Here is a 25,973-nt window from a genome sequence, read left to right on the forward strand (position 1 = left end):
TCATTACCCCCTCACAGTAAAGAATTTCTTCTCCTATCTAATCTAAATCTACCCTCTTTGAATTTAAAGCCACTCCCCCTTGTCCTGTCCATGCCCATGTAAAAAGTCCCTCTCCAGCTTTCTTGTAGTCCCCCTTTGGATGCTGGAAGGCTACTGTGAGGGCACCTTGAAGCCTTCTCCAGGTGAACATGGTGTCTTAACTAAAAATGTATCTGGTCCTTCACATTTAATCATAAATTCTGGAACTTTCAGCATGGATCACCTGGATATTCTGTACTCTGTTGCAATAATGCTCAAATTATGCTGCTCTTGAATTTTGGCACTTTTCCTATTGGAATTTTCTATCAAAAAATTTTCCAGCTTTACTATGTTGACTCTGTGTAAATGTTTTTAGATAATTGAGCTTGTCCAGAAGTTTCCAATTACATATAGACCGAAATTTCCAAGAAGCAGCAAAAGCATTTTACTCAAATTTTATTTGGTCTTCTGTTTAAAGCAGTGAAAGAAAATTTGACCATACATTTTAAAACAATAGGTTATTCAAAGGAAATTTAATAAGAAGACCCACTATGTAATTAGTATTCTAACAGAATTTCCTATCTAGGAAAGAGTTTAGTAAGCATAATTATTTAGAGTTGTGAAAATTTAAAGCAGTTATTTTACAAAATGTTGACAGAATTCCTGAATTTTATTCAGACCTGTGTGATCATGAATTACTGTTAGTGTTGTAGGAGTTAGCATTGCTTTTTATTCAAACACTTCAGATATTATTGAAGAGTAGTGTTGGTTAAAAATGGCAATTACCTGCAAGCAAGGCAGCCTGTTGGCAAGCCAGCCAACTGCCTTTATTTGCAGTTTACATATGACAGAAAGTCCAAGAGAAATGGTTGGTGTTTTCTTGCTACCATTTGGTGTTAAAGTTGTCAGTTCTTTGCTCCATATGATACAATCTGTGCATGTCCTACTGCACTGAAGAGGAACTGTAAGACTGGTACTTGAGGAGCATTTTCTAGTATGCTTCTGGTGAAAAGGCATATTTTAAATAGTACAGGAAAGCTAATTTGATGAGATGTAAAGGCATATGAAAGACCAACATCTTGTGGGAGTGTTTGTGTAGATTTGTGAGGATTTACAGTCACAGTCTCTTCTGGTAGCTTGTGAGGTGCACACTATCCAGTTTTTTACCCATTACATTTTACTCTTTTGTTTCACTGGGTTTAGTAAGAGTTGCTAGAAAGGTAATATGTTAGAGACACTTTCTTCTCTGTTTTGAGGTGGTGTTTGCTATTTGGTGAATGGTGTCAGCCTGTGTAGGTAACCCATCGTGTATGACCTGTGTAACTGCACCAACCAAACTCTACTCCTGTGGCTTCATCTGAGATGCAGCAGAAAACATGTGGAGGATTTAAAGTAATTGATAACACATGTCATGCAGAGATTTTTAAATTTTATTTTGGTAACATAAGTGAGAAGTTATTTTATTTTAATTTTTAAAAATGCTTTTATTTTCAACTTTGTGTTCCATCAGACAACCTAATTGAAGAGAAGTTTATTTCTGGAATAACTACTTAGCTGAAGAACAGCATATGATAATTCATAGTTTTTTTTAGTAAATATTCTCTGTAGGTAAGAGTGAAGTGCTACTTGGAAATATCCTTGAGTTTTGTACTTGAACTTACAAATCTGAAGAAGTTATGCAAGAGCTTTATTATTCCTTTAGTATTATCACTTTTGTCCTTTTACTGCCTCTGGTAGCTACCTTGTAGTCTTATTTGGTAAAAGCTTTGTCTCTACTGTTCTTGCAGTAATTATAGTTTGTGTCTTGTCAGGCTTTGTTGGTTTATGCTTTTTCTGCTGCCAGATGAAATATTATTTCCTTTAATAGGCGCATGAAAATTTCAGAATTCTTGAGCAACTTGGCTGAAAGAATAACTTTCTTCAACAGTAGTCAAAGAAGTTGGTCAATCTATCAGTGTATGTGTCTCAGGGGAAAAAAAAATTAAGGAAAGGACATTAGGATTTATCCACTGCTTAACCTGGTAATTTGAAATTTAATCTGTACAAATGATGACTATGCTAGAAATATTCATGCAGCAAGATTGTAAGAGCTGTAGCAAAATGAAGACCAAATATTTTTCCTCAGACAGTGAATTGAGTAGCTAAAATAATGACAAATAATGGCAGGACTATTATTATAAATTATTCTTTGCCTTATGGAAGCTACTAGGAAAAAGCTATTTCCTAGCCTGAAGAGCCAATGCAAAATTATTTAGGGGGAACCCATTATTACCATCGATTCAAAAGACATTTCTTTTTTCCAGTCTCCCTTTGTTCTATAAATAAATCTGAGCTGAAAGCAGAATTAATTATTTTACTTACAGTCCAGGTAGTATAGTATAGGCTTTTCTAACCTGAAATATTAGGGCACTACAATTCTATCGTGTAACGTAAGTGCACCATTCTATAGGCTGAGCAAAGCTCAGGGCTTTAATACATTTTCAATTATGGGCCTACAGTGCTCAAATTACAAAGAAAAATTATATTTTAACAATTTTTTGGTTTTGATATCTACATCTGTTCAAAAATAATTATTTCTTTCCCCCATGTATCTATCAGAACTTGTCATCAACAAATAGTTCTTGTTTCTGACATGGAACTTACAGCATTTGTGAGCTCTTTCTTCGTAATCTTAAAATAATTATTCAAAATTGACATCTTTACCTCAGATTCCAGTGGAGGCCAGATGCTAATTTATAGAAAAGAGCTTGTTCATTCAGATGATTTTAATGAGGTTGAGCTCATACAAGTCTGTTAGCAACTTGTTTCCACTCCCTTGCTCACCTTAAAGGCTTGAGACCATCACCATGAAGCAAAAGTCCATCTGCTCTCAAAGTATTCCCCAAACCCTCTATTACAGAGAACACAGTTTTGGATGTGCAGTCATAGGAAAAACCACAAATGGAAATGATACAAAATCCACACCTGTAGCCATTCAAAAACACGTGGAGTATGTTTCCCTCAAATTTAAAGCAAAACAGAATACAAAGCTAAAATGCATAATGTTTCATTTTACTGTATATGGTTTTAATTTATAATGATTAGTTTATGTACATCTGACTTGAAGTACTGTAAAAAGAGAACTGAGAGTGGATTTCTTTGAATGATTACATTGTTACACTCATATAAACACACTACCTTGTACAGCTATAACTGTGTTATTGCTAAACTAAATGTCTTTGCACATACCTCACTGAAGATCAAGTATATGCTAGTTTGGCTTAAAAAAGAAAATGCCTCGAAGTTATGCAAGTACAGAAGAAAGAGTCTGAAAATTTTCTCTACATGTTAAAATATGGCACTTATTAATAGATTTCTTAGCAAATGGATTAGTATTTAATGTGTCCTTCTGGGCTTAGCACAGTCAGAAGGAAGCAAGCAGCTATCACTGCTCTGTTGATCACAGTCTTTCCATATTCAGCCTCTACTGCTTGTTCTGTTTTTCTATTCCACTCCAGATAATTCTCATCTCTGTGTCTATGTAGTCTGTATAGTGTCCATCTATCCACCTGGAATTAGCTCTTAGATTTGAGTATCACTGTAATATTGAGAGTCTTCTTTTGTAGAGGCACTGGGATTCCTGGATTTTTCTTTTGGAACATGAACTTTATCTTCATTATGTACACACTTAAATTCAGACAGTTTTCTATATATCCATAAAAACCTGTTAAGAGGGTGGACCATGAACTTTCAACCAGGGATTTGTGACTATGAATCAAGTTGAAGTCTGTAGGAGCTGTAAACTTTTTTCCCCCCACTAATCTCTTGTGAAGTCTTGAGGGATACTAGCCAATGAATAGAAGGAAAATTGGATATTTTCTGTTTGCACAGGAAGAGGATTGAGTTTTAACCACCCAAACAGAGTATTTCTCATCTATGTTTTATTCATCCAAATAATTCGTATTTTCACATTTTGGTTGTATTTTCAGTTTAATTCAAAGATGTTAAGATGAGCTATTAAATCAAATTTTTATATTTGATATTACTCAGATATTTCAAGTTTAGGCAAACTTTTAGCAACTGTTTATCTCATAATTTAGAAATTAGTTCTTTGACTTCTCCCTGAGAGAGACTGCCTCTGTCCATAGGATGTGTAGGTCAGTGGTCTCTAAACCTTTTTGATTGCACATTCCTATCAGTAAAATATTTTTGAACACTCTCTCCTACATGTATACATTTATAAATTATATACACCTACCACTGTATATATATCTGTCCATTATAAACCATAGACAAAATAGAAAATAAAAATAGATGAGAAAAAGACCAAGTGAACTCTTTGGAAAATCCATTTTATTTATTAATGGTACAAACATAGTTCTTTCCTGCATCCCAGTACATTTTCTGGCACACTGTGTGGGATGAGCACACCCTGCTCTGGAAACTGCTGGTGTAGGTAAACAGGGGCGACCAGCATCACGACATAAGCTGTAGTACTGCCTTTCTGCAGTTCATGTGTTCATTGCATCTCTCTTACTTATTGTTTGAATACATTGAATTCAGTCTGCTATGTTACATGCCATAAATGGAGGTGCTAGAACATCTTCTGTCCAACCGGAATTACTCAGCCTATTGTGACAAGGGGGAAAAGGGATTTTTTCATACTTGTACACATTTGAGCACACAGGGCTGGGTACAACATTGTGTTGTGAAGCTTCTCAATGAGGTTGTACACAGCTCAGGGGAATTTGGTGCATGGTTAAGTTGCTTGGAACTGTACATGACCAGGCAGAACATTGATTGTGTTTTAGGTTTACACAGCTTGTGCAACAATTTTTGCATCTATAATGGTTATAAGAACCACAAGGAGTGATGAAGTTGTGTGTTTTTTAATGAATTTCCAGCTGTACATTCTCTGCAGAGTAACCTTTATCCTTCCTATTCACTAGCAGTGACTCTTTTTTCCTCTCTCAGAACTCCAGGATTTGAGTCTCTAGCTTTTCACTGGTCTCCTATGACCTAATTTATTACTCAAACTCTGAACAATAGCCATCCAATTCTCACATTGTATCATCACTGCAAGGTCAACTCCCTAGAAAGCTTTACAATTTCTTATGATGGAGCCAGTGCCAGAAAATCATAGCCTATGTTTTTCATGTTTTTAAACTCTTCCATGAATGCCTGGATTATGAGCTGTTATTTGTATGCTAATGAATATCCACTTTAAAGAGTCTGTTCTTATTTTATTCTTATTGTAGATGCTTTTACACCAAAGTGAGCACTGTGGTAATGCTAAAGTAATCAGAGAACAGACTCCCAATGTTTGGAAATTTTTGTGATGACTATGGTTTCTGTGGCTTTTCCTTTTCTATTTTAAACATAATTTTGTTATTGGAGGATGTCTTGTGGTATGGTGGGATGCAGTAGATCAGTGTTTATAGACCATTTGGATCTAAGTTTGGGGGTTCATCTGGCTCACCAAACCATACAATATGTGTCAGTCAAGAGCCTGGTTGTGAGTGGGTGACGAGATGCACCCATGTGGCAAGTTGGCCTGTGGATGTCCTTACTGGCCTGCTGGGCCAGCCTGTCTTCACTGGCAGACCAGAAAACCTCAGAAAACAGCTCTCCTAATGTGTGTGGCTCAAGAAGGTACAAAAGGTTAAGTGGAATGAATCTCAGCTGTTGTGATTTAACCCCAGCCAGCAATCCATTACCATGCAGTCACTCACTTCCTCGTCAGCAGGACTGGGGAGAGAATCAGGAGGGTAAAGCTGGAAACCTTTTGGGTTGAGATAAAGAGCTTTAATACAGAAAGCAGAAAGCCATGCATGTAAGCAAAGTAAAAGTAGAAATTAATTCACTGCTTGCCATGGGCAGACAGGTGTTCAGCCATTCCTAAGAGAGCAGGGCCTCATCACACATAACATTGACTTGGGAAGACAAATCCCATCATTCTGAATGTCCCTCCCTTCCTCCTTCTTCTGCCCAGCATTTTATACTGAGCATGATGTCATATGGTCCAGAATATCCCTTTGGTCATTTGGGGTCACCAGTCGTGGCTGTGTCTCCTCTCAATTTCCTATGCATCTGCAGCCTCTTTGCCAGTGTGGAAGTGCACAAAGAAGGAAAGACCTTGGCTCTGTGTAAGCTCTGCTCAGCAATAACAACATCTCTACATTATTAACACAGCAGTCAGCACAAACCCAAAACACAGCCCCGTACCAGCCACTGTGAAAAAAATTACCTCTACCCCAGCTGAAGCCACCACATCAGCTTAAATATCTATTATTCAGTTGCCGGAAACTGTAGGGATGCCGATGTTCCTGGCCAGTGTCAGCTTTACTACTTCTGTAGTCTTCAGAGCCTTTCCATAACAGAAGCATGCCCAGTGTTTCTCAGAACATGCTGCTTTTTGTCTGATGGTATTTGGGTAGTTAGATGTCTAGGAGAAGCTCTTTTCTCTGCCTTATGCTACTGGCTCTTACTCCTTGCGGGAGTCCAAGGTTTTTTGGAAATAGCCTAATCAGACAATAGGTGTCAGAGCAGAGGATCAGTTTGCTGACTTCAGATTGTAACAGTGCATGAGCAATGACAGCCTAGTGTCATTATGGTCAAATTACTCATTAATCCTCTTGTCCTTAAAAGTGGGTAGGGCTGTTCAGCTGGCGCCTGAAGGGAAGAGTATAGTCTGGAAGGATCTTGTAGCAATAAAGATGCTTGCTGTTTGTTGTTACCTGTCCTTGTTAGCATTACACATGGTCAGGCACACAAAACGCTACACAGAAGGGAAAGTCTTAAAAACCCTGGGAGCATAGGAAGGGTAGTTTTCATCTGACACTGTGCACCTTGATGTCAGTATTCCTACTTTGACGATGGCAACTAAGAAGTTATTCAAGACCGCTTAAATTGATACCTGTTTTCCATGCCACAGCATAATTGTATTTTTCCTGATAGTATTTGAATATTCTAAGACTGTTTTTCATCCGTCCTGTTCTTTCCAGACTGCAACAATAAGTTTTATTGGTGGCTGTTTATCAGATGGTGATTATGTCAGGCACCTACACAACCAGCCTATGTTGCATTTGACATGTCTGAGGATGGCTGGCTTATGACATGAGTTTGGAAAGATGTGATACAGGGCCAGAGAGACTCATATCCCATTGGAACCCACAATGAGAGATGAATGAAATACTGGGGGACATATTGCATGTCTCTTGGTTGACTTTGTGTATACATCTTCAAATTATCAGCATTCAAATTTCTTTCTGAGCTGTTTTAAAGTAGTGAGTTTAAAACTGAGGAAGACAGATTAGTAGTGCAGTGAAACTGTCTAGTGCACGTTCATTATGGATTTCTTGCTGATTGTGATGCTCACTCAAAAATGTACATTTCTCTATGTACAGATTGCAGCCTTGTCCTTTATGATCTGAACTTGCTCCCCAAATTTCAGCATCAGGATGTTCCATAGTTGACAGTGTAGTGTCCATTAGTTTAAAAAAACATGCATGATCCAGATAACACCACAAAGCTTGCTGATTTTTGGCAGTAATTTGGTTTGCTAATCTGATTAAACAGCAGTATTTATGATCTCATTCCCAAGTGGGGGCGCATTATTTTTTTAAAGATCTCTTGCTAATAATAGTTTAAAAATATATGGCAAATTCTAATGAAGTTAGTAACCATGTTAATTTGCAATAACTGAGAGCCCAGTTTAGTAGCTGGATTTTTTTTATCATACAATTAGGCTTGAGCTAGGTTCCTGTTTTAAATTTTTCCCTGCAGCATTGCAGATTTTACCTCTTTCCAGAAGAAACATCTCAAGTTCCTTCAGTATCATGTCTGTGTAACCAGGCCAGTCACAGGAGCAGGGCATCTCTTCACCTATTTCAGTGGTGTTACAGAGGTGTTTCAGGTGTTCCAGTGCTTTCAGAGTAGGAAAAATCGTTCTTACATCTAGTGCTGGAGCTCTTGCTATCAGATCTACTTTTTAAAATTGCTTTTTGTTGTTGCAATGGAATATTTATATAAAAAGTTGTCAAAATACAAACATTAGGATAAATTCAGAAGTGAATGCAGTCGTGTTATACTTTTAAGGCCTCTTAAAGATTTTCTTTTCTCCCTTTGTGTCCTAAAGCACAAGTTTCTGATATCAAGATTATCTGATTGCTACTAATGTAACCAAATAATTTATTTTTTAACTTGCAACTTCTTTACATAACACCTCAGAATTACAACCAGAAATCTGAAGAGAAAAGAGTTTAGGAGGAATTAGTTAAAAAGTTGAGCTACTACAAGTTAAGAAAAAAAGGGAAAAAAGTAGAGAAGGGTCTAAACCAGAGGGACAGTGTCACTACTGTAGTTCATGCCTCTGTGCCTTTTGTGAGTTACTGTATGAGTTTCTGCAATTAGAAAGTAGATATAAGTTTAGAGCAATTGTGCAGATCCATATGCAGCACCTCTGGGTTTCACCTTTTACCTAAAACTTGTGGTGTTTCAGAGCACTGTAAGAATGTTGCAGGTGGCATTTTGACAATTTGTGTTCAGTAGGTCCCTGTGCTTTCTGTGTGCTTAGCAACAGGACAGATGAAAGATGCCCAAATAGCTGGGGGGCATGTAGTAATGCTGGATAACTGTAGTACTCAGAGACAAAATTAATCTGCTCTTTGTGATGCATCCAGTGGAAATACTGTAATCTAAATGAGAGTTCAAGGTTTTCCTTGGCAAGCCTACTGGTGTGACTGAATAGTGCTTACACTTGAATTGTTGATAGCATGTAAGTAGAAAAGGCAAAGAGTGGTGAGGGAAACTCATATGTTCCCTGAGGTGTAAAAGAAAAGGAATTTGGAGAGTCTGATGAGGAACATTTCAAAACCCATCTTCATTTTCTCTAACACTGGCTACAGGAAGGGAGTTTCCTTCCATTCTAAGGGCTTGTTTGGGTAAACATGGGATATTTTTTAGGGATTAGGAGGCTTTAGGTGCTTGGAATTTGTTTTGTTACACATTGATTTGATTAAATGAAAACATTTGGACTTGATTAAATTAGTTTATCTGTAGCTGTTTGAGGCTTTTTGAGTATTGAAAACAAATTAGATTATGTAATTACATGAACAAACTGTATTTATCAGTGGTTTCCTAGCTGCTTTGTTGATGATTTCATGCCCTGTGCTAGTGTTTCCAACCCATGGCTTTATTGGCAGCTTTATTGGAATTCATCTTGCAAGTGTTCTTTTTCTATACATTGAGCTGTTCAGAGGCTCCCTGTGGGGGCATCTTGATGCACCTTCTCTGCTTGGCTCATTTCAAACAGTGATACCTAGCAAGCTGTGCCAGACTGGAAGGAGTTAAGGCTTTTGGATGCCAAAGGAATCAAGGCTTGCAATTACCAATTAAATGCCTAAGGATGGGAAAACTACTTAAAACGTTTGTATTTTCTTAAACCTGTCTCTACATTTCTAAAGGATGTGTGTTCGTTTATAGTAAAAAATAATTAAGCTTGTTCAGTCATATATTGGGTGTTCCTTAAGAGATTTAGTTTACAGTAGGCCCGAGTGAGGAAATTGTTGTCTTTCCTAGATCCATTAATGCTTCCTTTGCTTTGTTTGTAAAATACCAACATATGAACTGAAATTTCTTCTCATCTTATGCAGGTCTATCTTTACATTTTTATCAAGGTCTGAGCTAGAGGATTTCACTCCGTAATGGATACTTTTACTTCTTCTATTTTTTCCTTTTCAGAGGAAACGATAACAGCCCAGTGAGAATCAGGCTTTTTCTGAATGCCGGTTCAGAACTTATGAGCAAACCCAGCATTTTCAAATGGTCTCTCCCGAAAAACATGGGTCTAGTTTTTTGTCAGGAATGTCCCCTTTTCCTCTGTCAGCGTTCTGCCACTCTGTTTAGGTCCTTTAGCATCAATGACAAGACAAAACAAAGCAAAAGACTTACAGGAGAGGTTGAGCTGTCCAAACATACCCTGGCTTTATGATCTTGTTTCTATCTTAAGTGGTCCTTTCCCTGGGGCTCTTTGGTCTTTGTTAAACAGAGATTCCCAGAGCCTTGTCAGGGAAAAGCAGTGGTTCCTTCCTCTGCCTTTTTGAATTCTTATGCTCCTCCAGCTCACTTTTCTCAAATGGTCTGTGCATAATTCTAGTTCTGGTGAAGTTGTGTGCCTGTGATTTCCAGCACCAATTTGATTTGTCATAATCAAATGCAGCAAATTCTGGCCATAAACTACCTGAGGAAATAAAGCAACAAGAGTGTGGGCTGCTTACAGCTATTTAAAATAATCAGAAATTTATTTTAATGTGGTGTGGATTTTTTTCTTTATTTTTTCTTTGTTTTTTTTTTTGAGGTTGGTTTTTTAAGTTCTCATAGTATTTGCCATTTGCCATTGTCAAGTTTTGCATTTTAGCCTGAAGATTATATCCTATTTGTTTTTGCATGGCTGATTTGAACTTACAATTGTATATTTCAGAATTTAGAATTTTTATTACAGAACTTTATATTCTCAGAATAGATTTCATGTATTCTCACTTGAACTTCCTTCCTCATATGTTAGGCCAGAGATGTAAATCAGAATTAGTTAACTGAGTGATTTGTACCACATGATAATGTGGGAAGCTTGGATTTTTTATTATTATATTTAAATGCTTAATCATAAATGGGTATTAAATATTCTTAATTATTTAGCTCATATCAGACCTTTTAGTGTCATCTGTTTACACTTACTGGCACAAATTGAGTGGATATCCAAAGCAAACAGTTACGAGAAGGAGCATGAACCAACTCTTTTCTGTTGGCATCTTCTGTCCCTTTATTTTTAGCACAAACCTTTTGCTCAAAACCAAAGCTTTCCATGTGCCTATTGATTCATTACCCACCAGATTCCTGCAGGAGAAGAACATGTGAAGAGTACCTGGTGGTGCAGAGATACCCATGCAATTTGGCCTTCTAGATGCCAATTGTTTTATAGGAACAGTAGCACAGAAGAAATTAATTTATTTGGGTGGAAATTCTGGATATATTTAAAAGGATGTCTAAAAGGTGAATGTTACATGTTACCTTGTTGCCTCACCTCTGGAGAGAGGGGGAAGAAAATATATAGGGTAGACCTCTTGCACTCAAGGAATTCCACAGTAAAACTATTTTTGTTTCACTGTACTTCTTTCAGACACCAAACTGGTCCCCCCTTAATGCTATTTCACACTGTTTCATTGTGTGATTTTACTTTGCAAGAAAACCACCTTGGTGTTCAACCTTGTGCAGGCACATCTTTGTATGCACTAAAATTCTTTGTATGTTGTCTCTATTGCAGTGCAGCCACTTGTTTGTGGCTGCTCAGAAAGAAATGCTACCAGAGAGAGAGGTGTCTGTCATGCTTTAGTTACTGCTGTGGTCAACTTCCCTTCATTTGCCCTGAAGTAACAGCAGTTCTGTAAGGGTGTCTTTTATACACTCAGATGAAGTCCCAACAAGGGTTGGGACCCAAAAAAGTAGGGCTTGTGCTGTCATGGGTTGCTTTCCAAGGTTGACTAGGACCATTAGCACAAATGCTCCAGCTTGAAGTACTTTCAGTCAGTTTATGTTAAATGTAAATAGAAGATAAGACAAGGAAAGTATGAAATATGCTTCTGCAGAGCACAGTGAAAAAACAATTCTGGCAGTTTGCATTGTACATGGACTTTTCCAGCAATCAGGAATTGGCATTCCAGACCCGTCCAGGCAGTGTGAGGGTGCTCTGTGACGAGCTGGGCTGAGTGCACTGATTCTTCAGTGTGTTTCCTGGGCCAAGGGAATTGCACAGCTGGGTTAGAACTCCTTGGGCTGCTGTGTGTTTCACTTTGTCTTCTTGTAGCACACAACACGCTGGTTCCTTTTCCAACACTGGCCTTCTATGGTATTAGTAATACTAATAGCCTCTGGTTGTCCAGAGGTCACAGCAATTGGAATAATGAGCACTAGATTCTTAATTACCTTGGATTATCTACAGTTTGTCATTTTTGTTGTAATTCATTACAGACCAAACAATACCAATCCAGCAAAATGCCATGATTACTGTAAAGGTTCTTATTTTTTAAAGTCAGAATCTTATCTTAAATCTGACAAATGGATACTGAATTCTATTTCTCAAGTATTTGATTCCTGACAAAAAAGACCTTTGTTTGTCTTGAAAAAAAACTTCTGGTATTTTTCCTGTTGTTTTCACATCATTTAGTTCTTGAAAATTCTGACAGTTCATTTAGATTGTGATTGACTTTAGAGTCCCATATTATAGTTTTAGAAAGTGCTGAACCATGCCTATTACTGCGTGTATCTCTGAGTTCAGAAATATTTTTCATTTGATGTTGACATTTTTCATGTTTCATCTGATAATTTATATTGCTGTAAATGTGCCAGTACTAGCTAGCACAGAAATAATTACCCCAATTGTATTGGAGTTACAAGGTTTTAAAGCTTTCAAGTTTGTCTATGAAATTGTTTCAGTAGAGTCTCTTGATACTTTTATGATCTTCATGGGTGGATACAAATTAGCTTATTTTATCTGAGAAATAATTGTTGAGCAAAAATCTAGATCTTCTACAAGAAACAGTTTTTTAAAGTCAAAATGGAAAATTTGTCCCTAGTACTTTCTATTCTTGGGTGAATTTTTTGTGGACTTCCAGGAAAGGGTGAGTAGTCCAGGATTTTCAGAAACAGGAGGCTGATAAATAAGAGTATCTGTACTGAAGTGTGAGTAAGAGATGTAGCCAGACACCATAGTAGTTTAGTATCTTGCTTAATAGCATCATGAAATAAAGTAGCTGGGATATCCGAGGGAAGAATTGCTTTTTGTGTATTTCATGGGGAGAAGATGAGGCAGAGGTCAGAGATCACAAGGAGGGGAAGGGAAATGGTTCTATCACAAGGAAGTTAGAAGGGCATCCCAGATGGATGGGTAGTCGTTCCTCAGGTGTCTGAATGAAGAGCAAAGCTCTCCAGCTCTATTCCTTTCATCTTCAACTTGTGTGTGATATGTGGCCAGATGATAATAGTGAAGTTAAAGTCATTAACAAAATTTTTATTTCTGTTTTCCTTTCAGTTATTTGCCACCTACCATGCATGAATGGAGGCCAGTGTAGTTCTAGAGATAAATGCCAGTGCCCTCCTAATTATACTGGTAAACTTTGTCAGATTCCTGTGCAGACTGCCAATTCTCAAAAACTCTACCATCACCCGCAACAGGTGAACAAGGCTGTAGGATCACAAGTTATCCACTCTACTCATACTTTACCACTGACAATGTCTGGACAGCAAGGTGTAAAAGGTAACTTCTTTCTTGATAGATATTTTTAACTTGTTGGTTTTATCAAATTATTTTGGGTATCCAACCAGTAACAATAGTGCTGCATCTACATATTTCAAATATTGACACCACAACTTGAATCGTGAGCTCACCAGAATGTCTGGAGCATATTTTGCTCAATGACTGAAATAATAAGAAATAATAATGTTATTGAAAAAAGTTTGTAGGTAAATTTACTTTGCTTTAAAAATTCAATGCAAATTGCAGAGTCAAGGGATAATGTAGGGGGTTTCTTCCAGAAGTGTAGACCTGTTCAAAAAGACATGAATTGTGGTTGAACAGAGTCCATAATTTGCAGTATACATAGACAGAAAGTTGCAAGTGATTCCATGGTTACTAGTGGAGGGAAGAGAATGTGCTTTTCAGCATAAAAAAATTTGAATCAAATGTAAAATTTAAATACAAGCTGTTTTTATCTTACATGATTTGGTAGAGTCTTGTAAGTTAATTTTGTGGTGAACTTTTTAGTGTAGATAGGCCATGATATGATTCACTTAAATAGAACATTCCTTCCAGGTCAAATAACAATATAATTTAGAAAAAAGAAAAAGAAAGGGGGGAAAAAAAGTCAGGTTTGCCTGCTGCTAATGCTGTGAAGAAGATAGAGGATTAGAAAAAAGGAAACCTGTGATGTTAATCAAATTTTCCCAAAGAAAGTTAATTCAGCTTCAGATTACTGTTCACTCTAATATTTCTGTTGTGAAGTGAAAACTTCTGATGACTTTGAAGAGAAGTGTTGAATTTATTTCTTATATGTCCTATGTGTCTAGGTAGGATTTTATCTGACTGAGATCTTGTCCATATAAAGTGACCCCTGCAAGTCAGATTCTCAACACATGGCCTAATGTGAATTTTGTTTGCTTCTTTGAATTGCCAGATTGATTTTTTGGTCAAGGGTAGTTTTAAAATTGCCTCTCCAAGGTTGGTATCTCTGATTAAAAAGAAAATATACAGGGAATGTAAGGAGGCTCAGTTAGTGGCCAGTACTTTCTAAAAAACTTTGCTAAAAGATATTTGTGATAAATATAATCTAAGGTAGTAATTCTGTATTCAGAAAGGGACATAGCTGTGAAGGGGCTGTTGACAGTACCCTGGAAATGCAATGTTTTGTAATGTTTTATACTTTTGAGAATCTCCTCTATCCAAAGAAGAGAATATAATTACCTAAACATTTAGCAGAGCATCAATTTATTTTTCTGCCTATGTAATTCCAGATTAAATAATTTTAGGCAGTACAGTGGACCACAACCCCCCAAATTTTTAAGACATAATTATTCTTCAGATTCTCTCCTAAAATGCACAATAGGTTTCTCATTGCTAAAGAGTCTGACCTCTTGAATATTTTTTCCTGACCTTCAAATCCTCATAGGAATCATCAGCAGTCACAATGCCTTTTCTTCTCGTTATGTGTCCAAATGAGGATGTTGGATTGTTGAGAGATGAATATTTTATTTCTTTAAAGGAAAGAATAAAATAATTCGTCCTGAAATGGCTGGCAGAAACAAAAATGAGCACATCTAGGCAGTGATCCAAGACCTGGAGAGGATTTTGATAATAATACTGCATGGGAGAACCCAGGCTAAATTTGATGTTTTCAGCATCTGAACGTCTCTGAATGGCTTGGGACGCTAAAGCAGAGAAATTCAGTGATTTCTTTTGAGGAGTAATATATTTTTTAGATTTAGCAGCTAGAGAAACTAGTTGAAGGGATCCTTCTTCATAGATAAAAATCTGGGGTGAGTTTTGTTCTTTTTACAGACAGACTAGGTTGTCTTGTCTTACCCTCCAAATCCAGTCTAACAGCCTGAAAAGGACCTCACTGCTTCTGCTTGTAACACTGAAGCTTTCCTCTGTGGGTTTGCCTCTGGCACACCTCATGTAGCATAAATTTTGCTTGTGGGTTGTTTTCAGCTACAGGCAAGATCTTTACCGTGCAGCCATATTTTGCTGACTCTCTGCCATCCTATTCCTGATATTTGAGTATGTTGACAATTTTCATAAATGAAACAATGCAATCAGTGTAAAAATAAGTCTGTTTCTTTTAAGAAATTTCTATGTGAGACCAATTAATACTGATAATGTGCCTAGAGAAAGGAAAAAAAGAATTTTTTCCAAAATATTATAAAGTAGCTCCAATAAATGAAATATGCCTCCTGAGGAGTGGAGCTGAAAGTACCTAATCACGTTCCAAAGACAAGTTCAAACCTCAGGAGACATCTTCTTATTCAAGGAGATAATCCAGAAGACTCAGCAATCCAGTGTGCATTATAGAGAAAGCTGTGTCAAATGGTATTTTTTACTTCTTGATTTGGAAGGGATGCTACCTCTGATGGATGTCTGGCCTCAAGTAGCCTGTGCAGTGCTCGCTGATGAGAGAGGCCCAGCCAGACACAGGAAATGCTAACTTACTTATGCAGCTTACAAACTGCACAGCTTGTTACACACCTCTCCTCCCTGCCCGCCCCAATAATAATTTAATTTACTTTAAAGGACATTTTTTGTTCCAGTGAAAAGAGGCTTAAGGGTCACAAGAAATTCTGTGCAGATTGCATTGACTGGAGGGTCTCATTCTACATACCCAGACGTAAAACTACAACCATATTTAAAAACGGAAGTGTCTGAAAATCATTTCCTCCCCCTTTATCTGCCAAACCCTGAATTCAAAGTTCAACAAAGGGAGTGGTGATTTTAGATGGTTGAGATGCTGGCAACTCTTGCAGGGGAGAACTTGGGACTTGGCAGGTATATAAAGGTGAAGAGATGAAATCTGAAGCTTATTCTGTGTTCCAGAGAAAGATGATGGATCTGAAAAAGAAAATAAAGCTTACTATATATCCAAAAATAACCTAGTAGACTATGAATTCTGGAACTTTGAATGGGATTCTTATTACACAGTATAACCACAAATATTAAAGTCATACCAGCCAATTTGGACATCCATGTTTATCTAGCAGTCTTTACAATCCTATAATGTTGTTCTTTCCTTCATGAAGATTTTTCATTTTCTTGCTTTGTTAATGAGACTCTATGTGTTCTTTAAGCCTTCGCTCTATCCCCCAAATTTGGGCTTTATTTATATTTCAGTCACTTCAAGGCACTCTGTTAAAATTCTGATTTACAAAAAAAGAAATGTCTTAGAGGTGCCTCAGATATCTTTTTCACATATTTTATTACCAATTTCTCTTATGTGTTTTTCCTTCAATTATTTTAGTGAAGTTCCCTCCTAACATAGTGAATATCCATGTGAAACATCCCCCTGAAGCCTCAGTTCAGATCCATCAAGTGTCAAGGATTGACAGCACGTCAACAGGACAAAAAGCGAAAGTACCTCAGCCAGTACATCCACAGGTCTCTTACCAAGGTCTTCCGTATCAGAAGACCCAGAAAGGACATACAGCTTACACAAATCAACAACCCATTCCTCATATGTTTCCTGTTTCAGTTAAAACTCAGCTTGGGCGCTGCTTTCAGGAGACTGTTGGGACACAGGTAAGAAATGTTTGCTAAGGCTTGTGAGACAGGTAGCTTTAAAACTCTGGTATAAAGGAATGAAAAATAAATCCAACAATTGGAGGGAAAGGACACATTTGACATTCTTTTGTGCAAGAAAATTATTTTGAGAATGTAACATTTTTATTATGTAACATTTTTCTGAACCTCTTTCTCCTTCAAGCTAATGTCTTTATTTTCTGTGGACTTGGGTTCCTGACATTTTGGTTTCAATTATTTTATCCATAGCTTTTTCTTTTTCTCATGGAAATTCCTATTCAACAACTTTGTATGTTTTACAGTATTTGAAGCTAATGTTTTGAATCTGTTGAAATGTGAGCATTGAATGGGGTAGAAAAATCATGAAAGCCAACTGAGTGTTCACTAGAACATTAAAACCTTAGTTCACTTAAAGAAAGTATGTTCACATCACGTTTTTCATACAACTATTCAAAATTGTATATCTTCTTTCAATCTTGAAAACATTTTAATAGCAACACATGTTTTTATATTTGTGTATATATTTGAATATATATATATAGAGAGAGAGAGATGATAAGGGTATGTGAAAAGATTGTTAAGAAGTCAGTAAAATCCTGTTATTTATTGCTTATTATTCTGAAATTTGGCTTTTCTGATCAAATGTCTTTAGGGTGAATGCATGCCTTAGACTGAAATAATGTATGAAGTTTCGGGAAAAATCACTTGTTTTGGGAGGTGATGTTAGACAATAAGTATGTTGTTTTTCAGGTTAAAAAATACTATGACTCTGTCATTGGAGATGTGAATTTTAAGTTTATCACAAGGGTTGCTTTGCTTTTGGTCCTTCCAGTGATATGCACCCAAAGTTAGTCAATTTTCAAGCATCAAATATTGTATATATTTCCACTATATTTCACAAATGCTGGTTAGATGTTGGCAGCAAAATTATCCAAAGATTCCACCAGCAAGAGCATGCCTTCCCCTCAAAGGGACATCGTCCATGGTTCCTGAGATGTAGGACTGGAGCAAAATGCCCTTGACAAGTGTTTCTTTGGTTTGTTTCTTCCAGCGGTCAGTGAATCTTTTTAAAGGCTGTGTGCAGCCCTTGCCTTCCCCACCCCAAAAAAGAGGGACGAGACCTCACTCCCTTACTCACAGATGGGCAAGGAATTGGGAAGAGATCAGTAGTCAGTAATGCTTCAGGAGCAGAAGCAGGGTGAAGGTGACAAAGTTGGCAGGTCCTAAGGTACTGAACTCCCCCTGCCATGGGCAAAATGTTGAACTTGAAATCCAAGTTCCTTAGTCTCAGTCTAACAAGTTTATATGAGGATGCTTAAAAGTAATTAATTCTGAAAAATGCAATGGAAGAAGTTAATTAAAATGTCACTGCACACCAAACATTTTTTAGAAGACCAGAGTTAAGTTTGCATATGGAACGTTAAAGGCTAGACTTTACTAATTGTCAAATGACTGATTTGGGATTTACAGTGCTAATTTACACTGGTGAGTTCTATGTGCTTGCCTGTTTCAAGCATAATAAAACCTTCATTTTTTTTTTTTTTTTTGCAACGAGTGTTAAAGCACATGGTCAAATGAACGTTCTTGGATTTTACATGAAAAAAGGAAACGGATCCTGTGTCAAACAACCATTTCTCTCTATTTCCTTAACCTGAGCAATCTCAGAAGCATGGCATCATAATGTGCAATCCTAAAAATCTGCAAATAAGTGTGATAATTAATAGGTGTTTCTTATTTGTTGTTATTTCTCTTTGTACTCATATATAAAGGAATACAAAAGTAATTCCTTGGTCTTACACTTGGCAGTGGATGCTGTTTTATCTCCTATCTCCTTTTAAAGGGGGAGAAAAGGGAAAATAAGCTTGCATTACCCTCACGTCTGACTTGGAATACAACTAAATGCTAAGTCACCAATTTTTATAACTTTTTTTCAGTATTCCCTTTAAAAATGTGTCTTTGCAGTGGTCTCAAGAAAAGGTAGTGCCTCCTAGTTTAGAACACTGCATGTTCTCAGTTTTTACAGATTTCATTGATCAATCTTGAAGATCATAATAAGGATTTCAGAGGCATTCTGTTACAGTGATGGTTCAATTTTAGAACTGGAGTTGTAGAACAGACATTTTGTAGAGTATTAATTTAAGACCTATATAAATACAGATCTAAGTGACTCATTCACCTTTCAAATTTGAATCTACAATGTTATTTTTCCTGCAGTCAATGCTTATTATGTTAAATATGTCTTGAACTGGGAAATACAACTTTTTTTTTAACTGCTTAATAGATCTACTCTAAAAGAATTAGCTTTTCAGTTTCTTTCATATTTGCTTTGCTGTATCTGTGGGTTCTCTCTTACTTCTTCAGATGTGATACTAAAATCAGCTTTCCCTGTTAGTAGCAATGTGTTGCAAGTCCTTTCTGGAGTTGATGCTGGATAATTTTGATACCATACTTAGTTCAACAGTCATCAGTGTTTATACATTTTTTTGCAGGGTGGATTGTGTATTTGGCTTCAGAAATGTTTTATTAAATATCCTGGGATCCTGAGATGACTTTACTGTCTCTAGAGCAGATTGGTGGAAGGATTTGTGTATGGCCTCTTGTAGGCAAGTCAGCTGAGTTGATTAGGGCTTTGCCAAACTTACTCTTGGTCCATGCTAAAAGCACAGGATTAAAAGTGTATCAGAATATTTTGTGGGTTTGTGTGCATGTGTAACTTCTATCATTCTATGTTTCTCTCCATCCCTTGTTCTCTCCTTATCTTGCTCGAATTTCAGCTGCTCTTCAGTTACAGGTCCTTTGATTTTAGTCTCTGAGGTTTTTTTCATAATCTTCTATGGAATATTTTTAATCTCCCAGCACATTCTTCCTTGTCCCACCTTAGTTAAATTCCCATCATGTATCTCATTCAAAAACAGTCGGATAATCAATTTCCAGGACAGACAGAGTGCATTTTCTGCAGTGAATTTCCAAACCTGCTGTTGAAGTTAGCGACTGGAGCCACCTTGAGCAGAAGTTCAGGTATTGTGGCACAGATGGCTGAATGATTTGCTCACATTGTCAGGCCTTAAATCACTTTTCATTTATGACATAGGAATTCTTTCAGACCTTCTCTTCCCTTAGCTGTCTGTAGTATCATAAGTGACTGTAACCAAAGGCAGCAACCATGAGAACAAGCTAGTAAAAGGTGAATGAGAAGATGTTGGTCTACCAGCTCAGGACGGGGAGAGTAAGAGAGGCAAGAGGAATGAAATTTCCTAGTTTAATGAGAATAGACAAATAAAGACATAAATTTTTGTAAATACATGTACACATGTATGTGTGTGTTGTTTAATTGTGATTGTTTTCTGAAGAGTCCTCAGCACTGTGAAGTGGAAAGGTAATTACAAAAATAGCAATACTATTTGAAGTTTTTAAAGGTATTGTAGGAAGCAAATAGTATTTTGGATGGTTCTGTTTTGTTCTCAAGTCAATTCACTTTTTCTGGCTGCCTCTCTTTTCTCTGAGTGGAACACTCAGCAATTATTTCTCCTCTGGGAGATGTTAATGGTGATTGCTCCAGGATAGCTTATCATGTTACACGATAGCTCACAATGATATATCCCACACAAAAGCTGTGGTTCATCAAACTCTTTCCTAGTACCACAAAGATTTTTGCAGGGCATATCCTAAACCATGTTAAGCTGCAGACATAGGATATAGGAAACAAACCTTTACCTAAACTTGCCCATTGTTATATAGAAAATGATATAGAGGAAATAGAGACTTGAAGTTGGAAAACAGACATAATGGAAGACGTAGGACAAAAATCCCAATTAAGATGGAGAGCAGTAAATTTCTGGAGAACACTCTATAATGGTGCCTTCAAAAGCTGGAGGCTGGGCTAGTATCCTGCAAAATATTTTACAGCCATGTAGTCCTTTATTCCTGAAATCCAAGGAGTTGGTCATCTTAGACCACTGATTCACTAAGTCCTATTTAAAAAGCGAGCAAATAAGGAAGATTTTGTTTCACTTCTTTAATTCCTCCTCTTCAGATGATTTTAATTTTAATTCTAATAAAAATGCCTTTATTATGACACAGGATATCTTGTTTCCCAAAATACTTCTACAGCGTCAGTAGTGTACCTAGTAAAGTTTGTGTTGGTTTCTTGAGTCCTACTGATTTTGCATATAATTTCTTTGCATTTAAATCAAGAAAAGAATGCACTTGCCTACTGTCTGTGAAAATCCATATAAAGATAATCGAGCACTACTTTTTTCTCCCCTTAAGATCACTTTGAAGTGTTTACTAGGTATATTAATGTGTTTCCCTATGGTATTATCACTAAAAAAATGGGGTTTTTTTCTCAAAATTGTTGGGTCTCTTCTTTGCTTCAATGTAAATAAAGGAGGGGTTTTTTTGCAAACAGCAAGAAATTGGAGAATTGCAATTGGAGAACTTGTAATTGGCATTGCAAAAAATTTGTCAAAATCAGGCTCTTTTTCTGTCTAGATTCACATGTAATGCTGTTCTCTTCAGCAGATATTTTTGAGTGTTAAGTTTACCAAAGGAAACTTCTAGTGATCTCAGCATCTGTAGTTTAAAACCAAATTAAAAACCATTGTTATTCTACGGAGAGACAGATACTGAAGTCGCTTACCTTGACGAAGTGAGCACATGGCAAAATGTCCAGAAGAGAAGCTGGCTATGAAGTCATGTCTGCCCATGCTTGCTCATTCCTCCCTGTGTAACTGCTGAGAGGAGCTGGACTGCTGTCTGAAATGATCACTGCAAGAATTTCAGAAATACTTTCTTCTGAGCCCCCCCATTTGTTGTGGTATTTTAAATTCAAGTCAGTTCTGGGTTGCTGTGTTGGGGTGTATGTTCCATTCCTCACTTGTCAGTGGTTTGCTGCATGATGCTTTGTGCTTCCCTTGCCAAGTGCTTTAAAAGGTGTTGCAGAAAAGGTCCATACTTGTTACAGCTCTGTTCAAAAGGATGCCTGAATTAGTGTTGTTTTGGTATTATGAAGTGAAGCTTGGTGGATTATAGTGATACTTTGGAAAATCACATTAAAGAAAATCACGATATGACACCTATAGCAGACAAGAGAAGCATATTTTGATGGATGACTGGTTTTAATTAATTGGTTTAAATTATTTAATAAATAATTAAAATAACATTAATGATGAACACTGGGAAAGACTTCTGAAAATTGTAAAGGCTGTCCATTTTTCAGTGCAATCAAAACTCTCACATCAATATTCAAGCGTGTTTCAAATGTTGTTTAATATGTCTGAGATATTAGTTAACCAACATCTTAAGTGGGATAAATTTCTATGGAGACAGTTTATTTAATACTTCATTTCAGCAATGTCTTTTACAGGAAACATTTGTTTTGATTTGAGCAAGACATTTCTGTCTGCTGTAAGACTTAATGGAATACAAAATAAAGACCAGTGAGAGATGGCAGTTGGAAAAGGTCAGAAATTATCAGCATTGCATCATGATCAAGATTCTGACTGCAAATCATTAAGCATTTACTTCCTTCAGACATGGGCATACACTGATCGGGTACTGAACTTTGAGAATATACATACAGTTTTTAAAGACTGGATTTAGATAATTGATGAGTTTTTCATGATAGGCAATACTAAACAAATGCATCAAAGTTTTTGAGTTAGAAATCAGAACAGCAAAATATGTTGATAGACCTTAATTGCCTAACCAAACATATTGATACCACTGTATGCAATAGGATCATAGTGTATGTAGTGTGGAGGTGACGATAGTAGTAATATGCCTGTTAAAGTTATTCATTCAACTGTATAAGCATCCCTGCCGAACTTCAGATTTAAGAAAACATTTCCTGTGGAGGTAAATTTCAGGTATTTCCTTTCTTTGACAGCTGTGTGAAATGAACTTTCCTATTTATCTTCTTTAGGTGGGAGAAGTGATACAATTTTGTGCTTCATACTGGTACTTTTTCTCTTAGAGCACTTTTGAAACCTCTTTTCTTTAGAATAGTCTTAAAAATACCATCTCATAAAATAAAATAACTGTCTGGAATTCCTTGAAGCTCATGGTTTGGCTTCTGAAATTCTTAAACAAATAGACTGTCAGAAATTGGTGTGGATTCATTTCCAGGATTAATGCTTCATTTGCAGTAGTTTCTTTGCAAGATCAATACTCTGAAATATCAGAAGATTAAAGATGTATCAGGTACCAAAACCACCAAACATTGTTTTAATTACTCAAATAGAAGAAAGCTGGATAATTTTCACTTGCTTATGAAGAATGTTCTGCTTAAGCCAAAACAAATTCTTTACCAGTTCTTCTGGAAAGTCTGGAAGTATTTAAGTTTCTGTCCTCTGCTTATGAGACAATGCCTGTTAGTGAGCCAGTGCTACATGGGATAACACTCTTCATTTGTAACAACCTGTCATTCAGCTGGTCAGTGAGCTAATTAAGTATGTCTGTTAATTGTTTCAGTCATACAGTTTATTAAGTTTGAGGTTTCTTGCTCTGTTTGTCGTGCCTATAGGGAAAAAAAAAAGAAGCAACAATCCAAGGTCTGTGCCTGTTGAATAGTTTGCAGAAAGTTAAACAGTGTGTCCATTCACTTCTGCTATTGTGGTATGTGAAATGCAGTCTTTTGAGCTGAATCCCAGAGTCATTAACTATTAGCTCAGGCAAAGCACCTATCAATTTCAATCATAGTTAATCATGTGACACTCCTTTATTTATGCCTGTATTGTGGTTTTAACTAACAGCTTGTGACAGGGATTTGTAGATGGGTCACGCAGGAGTGGGAGTCCCAGGAAATCTTGTGGTCCCTTGGCCAGAATCCTCTGCAGTTGCCCTGAGAGTAATTGCCAGACTGGGCTCCCTACTACACTTTACAGGGAGCTGAATAAATTCCTCTACTGCCTTAGCAGATGAATTTCAAGGATATAATCCTTCCTTTTCCCTGGCATTGGAAAATACATGAAGCGCTGGTGGCAGTACACAGCTTAGCACTCTGGTGCTGTGGAGATGGGGCAGAGGCTGGACACTGGACAGAGTAACAAAGAGGTGATGTGGCTTGGGGTGGCTTTTGTGCACCAGCACAGGGTCAGCCAGAATTTCAATCTTCCAGTGGGAATATTTAGTACTTCCTTCAGTTATATAAAATATTGGCATAGGAGCCCAGGCACGCATGAGGAAAAATATGTGGATTTGAAACAATACTTTCAGTGTCTCTGAGCACTTTACCCAGGAAGAACTTTTTTATAGCAGTACCATGTGTGCATCATACTGCTGCTACTGCTGAGCCTCTTTCAGCACAGTTGAGCTCTTTTATACGAAACCTTCATGACTTCTTTGCCTTCTGAACCAGTAAGACTTATTTCCAAATCAAGTTTATGACAGAGATATCATTCATGAAAATCTGTACTCTTTTCCAGGAGTCCTCAGGAATACAGACTAGATTAGTTTAAAATGTGTGTAGATGATAGAAAAGTGTAAACCTAAGCTTAAAGAATGGCATTATCTTCATGCATAGTCAAAAATGCCTGTGTTTAGCTTTCCTGCTGCTTTTAGGGTCGTAGGTATGTGTTGGAGTTGTGTTGAATGGTGAAACAAACTAAAATATAGTTATAAATTCCTCCAAGTGACTTTTCCAGTCACTTGTGAGTCAGAGACTGAAAAAGACTGTCTGAAGAACTAATGAGCTCTTCTTGGTAGTAGGAAGTGGGTTAAGACTTTTGAAGTGGAAAGGAATTACCTATAAAAGTTTTTGAGACCTGTAGAAATAGAGCTTCAGTTCATATGTGCTTAAGGTTGCTGAAAGGAGGGAGCATCTTAAGAAAACATTGCTGGCTAGGGAACAGTTTGTGCAGTGCCATGAGTGTTTAGAGTATCTGAAGCACTACTAGATGTACCAGAGAAATCAGGGTTTAGTAACCAGAGAAAAACTCTGTATCTGCTTGGATTAGAACTTTGCAGAGTACTCATGTTTTGTGGCGCATAGCTCCAAAATTACACAGATCTTAAGGCAATAGGAGCCCTATGGGGGAGTTGCTTTTCCTTGTTGTCCAGTTTCTTCAATGATCTGGATTTTAACCAAACTATCATTGATTCTTCAAGCTTTAATTCACCATAGAGGCAGTGGGAGCAACAGCTTTAATCACTGCCAGCTTTTACTGACAGGACTGCAAACCACAGTTGCCAGATGACTCAGACTTTGGCATGCTTATTTTTGCTCATGATTTTTATATGGAAATTCGAAAAAGTTATGACCATAAAGATCATGATTTTCAGTAGAGTGCAAATGCTGTAGCACCACACCTAAACTATAAGCGGGCTTTAGTCCATCTTCTTCCTTCTCTCCTCCTTTTTTTCCCCTTCTTCTTTTTTAGCTTGTTACTATTAAATGACACCTTTTTTATTTTGGGGAAAAGGGAAAAAAAAAAAGGGGGGAACAGGGTCTCATGTTAGTGTAATCTTGCCTTAACACACGTGAGCTCCTGGGATGTGTCTTTGAGGTTTTGACCTTGAAGAGAAACACTGGGTGTTAGGTAATGTGCCTCACTGCCCAGATGCTCCATTTCTGAGATCATAAGGGAGATGCAACATCAGCCTTGATTCCTCCCACTTATTTTCACAGAGTGGAGAGTTGTAAAACCGAGCTACAGTGAGGGGGAGAAAAGCTGGGTGCAAAATGCTTCAGCTGACTCTTGATAACAGCCACAGTGTATGACTTCAGCAAGTGGCTTCTCTGTCTCTGAAGAAGCTCTACGAAAGGGGTAGAGCATCCGTAACTATAAAGTAAAACTTGGTAGCTGTAGTTATTAAGTAAAATGGTCCTTCCTGGAGCATGCCTGCCTTGGATGCAAGTTGAGAAAAGCAGCATTATGTAAAGATGCATCATGAACTCTCTAAGGTTTCAGGGTAACCACATACAGGAGACATTGTGAGTATTCTTCAATTGAAAGATTTTTTGAGCATCTGGGATGAGCAGCACAATCAGTGCATCCTCTAGCTAGGGACAATTGGAAGAGCTTGTTTCAATTATGAAAATAGCAGAGCTGCTATGGCAGAGGAAGTCATGCAGAATTCCCAAACTGCGCATCTTGATGGTATTTCTGAAGTACTGGGCTGGGAGTTGCTTATGGAAGCA

The 25,973-nt window shown here is 37.2% G+C and overlaps 1 protein-coding gene across 9 annotated transcripts in view; it reads left to right on the plus strand.

Annotated features, from left to right (window-relative positions):
- The window catches only part of LTBP1 (latent transforming growth factor beta binding protein 1), a 182,769-nt gene that overhangs the window by 66,232 nt on the left and 90,564 nt on the right, over positions 1-25,973 (plus strand). For 8 of the 9 annotated variants that reach the window (XM_014876273.2, XM_014876299.2, XM_014876282.2 and 5 more), the window contains 2 exons: positions 13,082-13,306; positions 16,557-16,834. In XM_014876273.2, coding sequence (XP_014731759.2) covers positions 13,082-13,306; positions 16,557-16,834 — 503 coding nt within the window. The remainder of the gene's footprint in view (positions 1-13,081; positions 13,307-16,556; positions 16,835-25,973) is intronic. The other variant, XM_014876317.2, reaches the window with a different exon arrangement.

The sequence above is a fragment of the Sturnus vulgaris genome, chromosome 3, assembly GCF_052056855.1.
Source record: "Sturnus vulgaris isolate bStuVul1 chromosome 3, bStuVul1.hap1, whole genome shotgun sequence".
NCBI classification, from domain to species: Eukaryota; Metazoa; Chordata; class Aves; order Passeriformes; family Sturnidae; genus Sturnus; species Sturnus vulgaris.